At 33.1% G+C, this 10,779-nt stretch overlaps 1 protein-coding gene across 1 annotated transcript; it reads right to left on the bottom strand.

Moving 5' to 3' along the window:
- Positions 1–3,915: 3,915 nt before the first annotated feature.
- On the bottom strand, positions 3,916–8,546 carry LOC100985441 (olfactory receptor 52N4). The gene is made up of 2 exons (XM_003819049.6): positions 5,565–8,546; positions 3,916–5,181 (listed from the first exon to the last, which is right to left on the bottom strand). The coding sequence occupies exon 2, from the start codon at positions 5,131–5,133 to the stop codon at positions 4,168–4,170; it is 966 nt and encodes a 321-aa protein (XP_003819097.2). The 5' UTR covers positions 5,134–5,181; positions 5,565–8,546; the 3' UTR covers positions 3,916–4,167.
- Positions 8,547–10,779: the final 2,233 nt, after the last annotated feature.

The following is a 10,779-nucleotide window of genomic DNA, read 5'->3' as shown; positions in this document are numbered from 1 at the left end:
TTCTACTTGCTTTGGATTTATAGTCTGACTTTTTCTGTACTCTTGAAGTGGTAGCTGAGCTTATTGATCTGAGACTTTTAATTCTGCTAATATAATTATTTAATTTTATGAATTTCCCTCTTGGTAATACTTTCGCAGTGTCCCACACATTTTGATATGTTGAATTGTCATTTTTCTTCAATATAATTTTTTTTTGAGACACAGTCTTACTCTGCTGCCCCGGCTGACGTGCAGTGGCATGATCTCGGATCACTGCAAACTCTGCCTCCCGGGTTCAAGGGATTCTCCTGCCTCAGCCTCACAAGTAGCTGGGATTACAGGCAGGGGCCACTATGCCCGGCTAATTTTTTTTTTTTTTTAATTTTTAGTAGCGGGTTTCACCATGTCAGTTAGGCTGGTCTCGAACTTCTGACCTCAGGTGATCCACCTGCCTCGGCCTCCCAAAGTGCTGGGATTACAGGCATGGGCCACTGTGACCGGCAATATATTTTTTAAAATATCCCTGACACTTCCTTTTTGACCCAAAGATTATTTAGAAATGTGCTGTTTAGTTTTCTACTGTTTGGAGATTTTCATTACATATATATGCTACCGTTATATATATATTATATATATACTACCATTATATACATATTATATATATAATGAATAATTATTTATTTCCAGTTTTACTTCATTTTATGTGGAAAATACACTCTGTATGCTTGAAATTATTTTTAAAAGTTTGGGTTTCTTTCATTATTCAGTACAATTTAGGGGTATGTTCTATGAGCACTTGAAAAAAAAATGTATTCTCCTCTTGTTGAGTAGCATGTTCTTGAAGTGTTTTTCAGATTATGTTGATTGATTGTGTTATAAGTTCTTATATATCATTGCTAACTTTCTGTATAATTTTTTTTATTGTTAAGAGAAGTGAGTTAAAGTCTGTCCCTGAAGTTGCAGATTTTATATTCTTACTGTCATACAGAACGTACTGTGGGAATGTACTGTGGGAATGTACCAAAATTCATTTAACCCATCTGATGGTGATGGACATTTAGATATTTCCAGTTTTAAGTTTTATTCTACAAATCATCTTGCAGTAAGCATTCTAATTGATGGGTTCTGGTAATTATATATTTACAGTTTTGTGTGAAATGGACCTGATGGTTATGCGTATCTTTATCATTACAAGATATGCAAAAAATAATTAGTTAAATTTACATACCTGCCAGTAGTGTGACAGATATACTACAGAACAGGTAGAACAATTTTAAAAGAGTAATAAAAAAGAGAAAACAATCTTTCCAATACTCATAGTCTCACCAATTTTTTGCTGTTGATTTTTGGAAGTTCTTTATATGTTTTAGATTTTAATCTTTTATCAGATATATGGTTTGCAAATATTATTTCCCATTCTGTAAGTTGCTCTTTTACTCTATTGATTGTTTTCTTTGCTGTGCAAAAGCTTTTCAGTTTGATATAGTCCCATTTGCCTATTTTTCCTATTTTTCCTTGTGTTTTTAATGTCCTAACTAAGAAATCATAGCCAAGACCAATGTTATGAAATATTTCTATTTTGTTTTCTTCTAGGAGTTTTGTGGTTTTAGTTCTTTGGTTTAAGTCTTTGATCTACTTTGAATCTATTTTTGTATGTGGTGTAAGATAAGAGTCCAATTTCATTCTTTTGCATATGGATATTCAGTTTTCCCAAATTCATTTGTTGACAAGAATGTCTTTCCCCATTGTGTTTTCTTGCCACCCTTGTTGAACATCCATTAACCGTATGTGCATGGGTTTATTTCTGAGCTCTCTATTCCATTGGTCTATGTGTCTTAATACTGTGCTGTTTTAATTTATTACACTTATTTATACATACTGTTTCAATTGTTGTCGTTTTATAATATGTTTTTAAATAATGAGGTGCGAGGCCTTCCACTTTGTTCTTTCTTAAGATTGTTTTGGTTATTTATAGTCCTTTGTGGTTCCACATGAATATTAGCACTGCTTTTTTATTTCTATAAAAATTTTCATTGGGAATTAAATAAGGATTGCACTAAGTTCATAGTTACCTCATGCAGTATGAGAATTTTAACAGTAGCAAGTCTTCTAAAATGTGAACATAAAATATCTTTCCATTTATTTGCATCTTCTTTAAAAAAAAAGTTTTGTAGTTTTCAGTGCATAAATGTTTGCCTTCTTGGTTAAATTTATTCCAAAGTGTTATATTCTTTTTTATATTATCACTGTAAAAAAGATTGTTTTCTTAATTTCCATTTCACATTGTTCAAGATAGTGTATGGAAGCACAAGTGATTTTTGTGTGTTGTGAAGTTAGTAGATGCAAATTTTTTATCAAAACTGTATCTAGCCAACTGAACAATTTTGAAATAAGTAATATACATTACATTGACAAGTATAAAATATAAATACATGTTCCAAGATAAATATTTAAGATAAATACATCTTAAAGTATTGAGTGAGAAATTAGCAGATTAAGTTGTTTAGCACAATAAAATGTATTTAAATTAAAACACATAAAATCACTGAATAATAACATCTATTTTTAAGGAAACTAAAATATAACAAACGTTATGCCAAAATCACTGGGAGATAAACTGGAGGAGCAGGACATGGAAAATTGGAGTAGACCTGGAGAATGCAGGGGGAAAAAGGAGATATTGACCTGTCTAAGAAAGATAGTATGCCATGAAGAATAAGTACGTGGAAAACAGTTCTCTGAACCTTAGCTTCGTTTGGGGAATCATTAGTTTTATAGCCAATACTTAAGACCATGACACTAAAGGAGAACACCTAGGAAGAGAATGTAGAAAACAAATCAAAGTTAAACAAAGTGTGTTACATAAATGAAATATGTAGTGTCTCTGAAGTAAATAAAAATGATATAGTGTTTCAAGATATTGGAAATACTGAGTTGAAATCAATATTCCTGAGAGAGTGTGAGATGAGCAAAGAAGGAGGACTATTTAGTTTGTTAACATGGAAAAAAGCATTGGTGAAGTTGACAATAGCAATTTCAGATAACAACTGGGATAAGAGAAAGACAAACTAGGAGAAGAGTGATGTCAGGTTGAGGAAGTAAAGAGAATCCTGACGACTTTTAGCTTTAGGGTAGCAAATATTGAAATAGGGCGATACATGGAGGATAATAATATTTTAGTGGGTACTGCTGTTTGGCCAGCTTGTAAAATGCAACATAGTCAAGAAGGATTCACTAAGTGAATAAATGCAATTTGATGACTATAGTTAACTAAATTTCAGGGAAGTACATGTTTTCTTGTCAGTTGGACACAGAAAAATAACAGTAAAAGTTGAGTTTATATTCCTTATATAATTGACTTAGTTTATGAGACATTAATATGAAAGTACTATGTTCTATAGTTTCTCACTTGTTTTTTAATTTAGATAAATCTTAAATATTAGAAATATATACCTAATTTTCCTTATTAGATTCACAATTAGAGATAAAATGAAACAAGTAGATTTTGATCCCCTTTCATACAGGTCTTAGAAAAAAATTATACTGTTTTTTATTTTTGGTTAAGATCTCTACCTCTCTTTCCAGGCTCTGTGCTTTTTAAAAAGCCCCTTTAAAGAAAATGAAATATCCAATTATTCTGTTGTGAAATAATTATGTGACCTATTCAGCCTAATAATATTTTAGCTAGATGCTTAGAGACTTAAAACTCATTTTAGACTTTATGGCATACACTCTAGATTCTCCTTCAGGAAAATGTCATTGAAGAAACAGGTTTTTGGTAGTTATGAGAAATATATAGCACATGTTTTCTAGACAAAAGTAATAACTGGCTATTAATCTGAAATATTAATCTGAAAATTGTGATCATTGAAAAGAGGACTCACATCATCTCCTTCTACTTAGATTTGTCTTTTCATAAAAAATGGACTCATTAGGTTTTGTCGAATAAAATATGGTTTAATTATTAGACTGGTCCTTCACATGAGTGAGAAGGTAAAAAATTTATAGAAATGTTGGTGGGCCTTCCAGTGATGTTGAGATTCCCAAGGTACTTATTGAGAATGCACCAGTAAACAAACTCCATTTTGTGATCAATACAGTACTTCCAGAAAGATTTTATGAACTCCTGCATAAGAGGCAAATAGAAGTAATTCTTTCCTTCTCTTCTCACTCCTGGCAAGTGTTCATTCACATGCTGTAGGATTTGGTATCCTTAGAACCTGAAAGGATCCTTATGACACAGTCTCGTATCTGTTTGGTTTTCACCCCATAGACAATAGGGTTCATAGTGGGTGGTAGGAGCAGATAAATATTGGCTACAATGATGTGGCAAGAAGGGGGGATTATGTGTTCCCCAAAGCGGTGGGAAAAGAAGGAGAAGAAAGCTGGAGTATAGGAGAAAACAATGGCACAAATGTGGGCAATGCAGGTATTAAAGGCCTTCTGCCGAGCATCTGCTGAGGAGAGGCTGACCACTGCCTGGAGAATCATGGTATAGGAGATGGTGATACACAGTATGTCAAAGCCCCCAATCAGGAGGGCAACCATCAGACCATAGATGGCATTGACCTTGACATTACCACAGGACAATTTGGCTACAGACATGTGGTCACAGTAGGTATGGGGAAGTATATTGCCTCTGCAGTAGGGCAGGCGCTTGGTGAGGAAAGTAAAGGGAATAATGAGTAATACCCCTCTCAGGAAGGTGGCAGTCCCAACCTTTGCAATTACAGGATTGGTGAGGATAGTTGAATAGCGTAAGGGGTAGCAGATGGCCACATAGCGATCCAGGGCCATAAGCATAAGCACCCCAGACTCCATCCCTGTGAAGGTGTGGATGAAGAACATCTGGACAAGGCATTCATCAAATCCAATGTCCTTGAGATGAAACCAGAAGATGCAGAGGGCTTTAGGGATTGTACTAGAGCACATAACAAGGTCAGTAAAGGAAAGCATGGCCAAGAAGTAGTACATGGGTTTGTGCAGGGCATCCTCATAGTGAATGAGGTAGAGGAGTCCACAATTCCCTACCATAGCCACAACATACATAGAGCAGAATGGGAAGGAAATCCAGAGTTGTGTGTCTTCCAGTCCTGGGACTCCATTCAGAATAAATGAAGCTGGTATTAGTTCTGTTTTATTCAGTGTTAGCATGATAAGTCTGGTAGGTTATGAAATAGCTCAAAATTTGTCTGGGCTTTCCTAGAGTTAAAAAAAAAAACAAGAGAAAATATAGGTTATTTTTACTGTCTCCCTCTCCCCCAACTTTTAAAAATTCCATAATGCATTTTAATGGTCCAACAACCAAATTTCTGAGTGCCAAGAAATAATTTTGTCTGTCTGTTTAGTTTTATTGATTAATTTATTGATTCAGTAAAAAATTCTTATTGGGCAGTCTAAGTTTTCAACACAGATGCCAATCAAACATCAATTATTTTATAAAAAGACATATTCCCAATCTCATAGATTTATAATCAAGTATAATTCTGACTTTTCAAATGGTATTTTTATTAGAATATCTTATTTAACTATAACTATACTCATCTCAATATAGATATAATTTTAAAGAAGAGTCATTTGATTACCTCACTGATGATCTGAGAGATGAGATGTTGACTTTTTAATTTTTATTCTTAATGACTGACTGATATTTATTCTTGGGTACTCAGGCACTGTTCAAAGAATTTTGAAATTTTAATTAAATTATTACTCAATGAAGCTTGGGGTCTCAAAAATTAGTAAATTTATTGGGTGTCTATAGTCAATAATAATTTAATTGTATATTTTAAAATAACTAAAATAATATAATTCGGTTGTCTGTAACACAAAGGATAAATGTTTGAGATGATGGATACCCCTATTTACTTTACTGGGATTTTTTTTTTTTTTTGAGACAGAGTCTTGCTTTGTTGCCCAGGCTGGAGTGCAGTGGCGCAATCTTGGCTGCAACCTCCACCTCCCGGATTCAAGCAATTCTCCTGTCTTAGCCTCCCGAGTAGCTGGGACTACAGGCACATGCCACCACGCCCAGCTAATTTTTGTATTTTTAGCAGAGATGGGGTTTCACTATATTGGTCAGGTTGGTCTCCAACTCCTGACCTCAGGTAATCCACCCACATCAGGCTCCCAAAGTGCTGGGATTACAGGCATGAGCCACTGTGCCCGGCCCTTTAAAGGGATTATTACACATTGTATGCTTCTATCAAAATATCTCATCCACCCATAAATATATACACCTACTATGTGCCCACAAAGATTTAAAATTTAAAAAGTCAATGAAGTTTTGATTCAATATTTTCACTTTTCAAGATATCTTTCTTGTTCTTTATGTATCTAGTCAACACAAACTAGAAGATATCCAAATGCATACATACACAAAATATATAAAGTACTTCAACAACATCAGTAAGAAAAAGTTGCAGGAAGAAACATACACTTCAAAAGAGAAATAAAAGTGCCAATGAACAGGTAAATAGGCACAAACTTTTATATTAATCAGAAAAATAAGTAAAAATTGTACCTCTCATGACAAAGCACCTTTTTTTGGTATGTAGTGACATACCAAACAGGACAGCTAAAATGAAAAGAACTAAAAATACCAAGCATTGGCAAAGATGTAGAACAACTGGAACTCTCATTTACTGCTGGTAGACATGTAAATTAGAACAACTGTTTATTAGATATCTCATAATGATAAACATACACATGACCACCATTGCCATTTCCAACAAAACTATGTATATATATTTACTAGAATACATCAATTAGAATGCTTATTGAAACATGATTTGTAGTATAGCCTAAAACTGGAAAAAACCTAAACGTTCATCAACATCAAATGGGTAAATAAATTTTGGTACATTCCCACAATGAAATACCACGTAACAGTAAGAGTAAACAATCTATGACTATATGCATAATATAGACGAATCTCACAATATGTGTTAATTTTTTTTAGAAAGACTTAAAATAGATGTAACATCTTGTGATCTTTAAATGAAATACAAAAACGGATCAAATTATTCTGTGCTATTAGAAATAGAAAAATCTTTTTAAAAAGTGAGAGAGAGTGATAACTGAAAGGCAGTATGTGGTAGAAGGGTCCTGTTAGTTGCTGGTCATATTCTCTTACTTGATTTGGTTGTGAGATATACAAGACTCAGGTTGTAAAAATCAATCAACATGTAATTGGATTAATTGTAAAATTGCATATGTATGTTAGAATTTATAATAACAAAAGTTAAATTGCCAAGAGGATTAAAGGACGCAATATGTTAAAACATGCTACCACATTTTAAGGGCTCAATACCCATATTTGTAGTTTCTTCTCAGGCTGGCAGCCATTTTGGCAATGCTTACAAAAATTAACACCGTAGGAATCATGAGTGCCACCAAATGAACTCTCTTTTGTGCCCCATCAGAGGAGGTATTCATCCTAACCTCCATTAATAAAATACACTGTTTTAAGATTAGCATCTGATAGGAAGTACAGTCACATGTTCTGCCTTATTGGGTAAGATGAAGAGGACAGATCAGATTTATCAAAAGGCAACTTGTTTTGAAAATAGTAGAAAAACACAGGTTAAACTTGTTAATAGGCATGCTCCTCAAAGATATGTCCTCAAGTCATTACAAAATGTTAGAGTTATACTGGGTGTCACAGGAGCACCTGTGTGTCTAACCTAGCCTCAGGAGATGCTCCTAGAGAAGAGGACAGATGCTTCCAGACCTGGAGCATCATTAGAATTCTGACAGGTCAAAGTGGTAGGAACAGCATTTTCTTCTGTTGCTGTTTGCTGTTTCCTACTCATATCGCACTGACATTCTCAGCTTTGTGATAGGCAAACCTCTATCGCCTTGGTGCTCCCTTTGCCCACTCCCCTCAAATGTAGCTAATCCCTATACATTCTTCAAGCAGAACCATCATCAGGAGATCTCAAATGTCCTTTGGACATGATAGCGACCCATCCTTTAAATTATTTTAAGATAATGTAGCTACCAGTAGCCTTGACTATGGGTAAGAAATTGATTGGTTCAAACAATTATTCTCTTTAATTATATTTCCCTCATGATATTATGAAAATCAACTTATATTTAGGAATTCTCCAAAATTCAGTGAAATCACCGATGTAAGGACAGTGTCTGGTAAAGCATCCTCAGAGCCGAGCAAATCAAATCTCTCATATTAGATACTCAATAAATGTCAATTTTAAAATAAATAAATAAACAAATAAGTAAATGAAAAAGTGAATGACTCACCTGAAACACTTTATTCTGATAATTATTAAATTATAATCTAAGTATTATTAGATTGGTGCAAACATAATTGCGGTTTTTACCATTAAAAGTAATGGCAAAGCCACAATTACTTTTGCACCAACCTAATATTAATTGGAATGTATAAAAGAAACCACTAGAAGGAAAAAAAAGAGAAAGTTTTACTTAAGATTACTAGAAAAGATAAACAACATAAGGCATCTCTCTCATAAAGTAGAGAAACAGAGAATACAAAGTGGAAAAAAAATAAGATGACAAAGGCAGAGCAAACATTGGTTTTGGATATAAAAATAATTTAAACTTCCCATCAAGTTGAAATAATTCCAACTAATTTTTAAAAATTATATATGCAGTATAAGATTTCATCAGAATGAAAATTATACACAAAGGTTTAAAAATATATACAAACATAATATTTTTAGATGAACAGTATACCTCATACTTAGGATATACTAATACTAGAAAAAAGAATTCAAAGCTGAAACACTCAAGTCAAGATCACTGTGAGAAGACAAAACGCTTAGCATTGTGTAATTAAAGGTAATTGTACCACATTGTTTTTTTTCCCAAGTTTGATAAGGTTTTTCTATAACACAAATAACGAAAAGCACTTAAATTCACATTCTCACTCTGTTGATATGGAGGGACAATGTTAATATGAGGACCTCCCAAAGTTACACCTACATTACATAGCAGCTTATAAACTCATTTTAAAATTTTTAATTAAGGTAAGTGAATGGTTCAAAAATTGAAATTTTAGCTTTGGAATTTTCAGAAGTATGTTAATTATTATTTTGTAAAAGCATAAAAGATAGTCTTCAATACATGAAATGTTTTTCTGTGAACATCAAAATTACAGGATTCTGCCTTTCAGACAGAATTTATAAACTATGAATTTATATTTTATATTTGTAGTCACCATTATATTTTTCAGATTTTTTACACATACCTCATTTTTCAGATGTTTTACAATATATTATTAAGCAAAATAACTGACAGTGACAGTGGCAATAATCCATTTATAAAACTACTCTTTCAATAATTTATAAAAATTTAGTATAAACTATTCAATAGTGTCACGATTCTTTTCTCCATCTCACTTTAATATATTGAACAGTGTCTTATTAAATGTGATGCTCAGTGCTTGTTTTGGGCTATACATTGCTTTGTAAATAGCAGCTCAGGATGCACTTTTGCAGCTTTTCTTGGAGTTAAAGTGACCATTTTAAGTAATGGAAAATGCTATTTTTAATGTCTTAATGAATTATGTGCGGAAAGAACAATTACCTGGGTGGAGAAAAATATACTTGTAGATCTATATTGAACCTGCACATATCCAAGTACGTGTTCATGGTTCCACTGCATGTGAAATAAGTATCCATGTGTTAGAAGTAGGTAGAGAAATTAGGGGAAGCATAAATATCTCCTAAACCGAAAATAGAATAATTTGCTTCTGAGATTACATGCACACTTGTATCTAAATACTAGATAAATATTTTATTAGTATTTCCTATATTTTCTTGTTTTCGGCATACCTTTAGTCACTAAAACTAGCTTTATGCTTACACAACAATTTAGGTCCCATCTTCAACACATTTACAAAGCTCTCCAAGAACTACATAACTATCTAAGTATTATTAATAAGTACAAACGTATGCAATTTTCTTTCTAAAACATTTAAAATAGTTTGTACACATCAAAGTTTAATTTCTTCTGCAAAGAAATTTGACTTTGCTATGCTGGGGTGTGGAAAGAGTCATTGGAAAAGTAATATTGATACATGTTATCTTCTATTTAACCTCATTCTTAAACTCTGTAGGCCAATAAATTTGTTTTGTTTTGTTTTTGATCAACCATCTCCAATCTAGTAGACCCAGCTTCTCATATGAGGGTTGCTTGCTCCATGTAGATTAGATTTTGCTACTGCAAACACATGAAACAAAAGTCCTATCTCCGTCTTTCCAGGAAATAACCAAGGAAAATTAGACTATGATTTGGGGGAAGTAAAGGAGAGCAAGTAAGAAGCAAGAGTAATGGGTAAATATTCTCTAGCTAGTCTTTCATTTCTCCTTGTTGTGGGGGTAATCCACACTTGACTTCCACCACTAGTAAAAAAGGATTCCCATTTAAATAGAGAAATACACAGATAATCATAATCATTATAATTCACACTGAATTTTAATGCTTGATTTGGGAAAATAAATGTTTTCCAAAAGAACTCAACCTCACACAATGCTTCTTCCTTCCAACTACGTGATTGGAATCAATGACTTAGCTGGATAAATGATAAACAACTGAGATATACCCAAAGCTCCTCTTCACTTTATCTTGCCAACTACAGAAAATAAATTTTGTCACTATCCCCTCTTTTGCATAATTTTAGTACCTTCATTTCTGGATAGCAGAACAGTGATCTGTAAACGCAATCTACTCCAGGTGTTAACAATCTTGGTCAAAAAAAAATCACAATCCTAGAATTAATATATATATCCACAGTCATCAGCCTATAAATTCCTTTATGTC

This window comes from Pan paniscus, chromosome 9 (genome assembly GCF_029289425.2).
Source record: "Pan paniscus chromosome 9, NHGRI_mPanPan1-v2.0_pri, whole genome shotgun sequence".
In the NCBI taxonomy this organism is placed as follows: domain Eukaryota; kingdom Metazoa; phylum Chordata; class Mammalia; order Primates; family Hominidae; genus Pan; species Pan paniscus.
Note: the sequence above shows the minus strand (reverse complement) of the source record. Positions and strands in the feature narration are given on the sequence as shown.

Excerpts from the sequence above, each read along its gene's own strand:
- LOC100985441 (XM_003819049.6), bottom strand. The coding sequence starts at position 5,133 with ATGCTAACACTGAATAAAACAGAACTAATACCAGCTTCATTTATTCTG.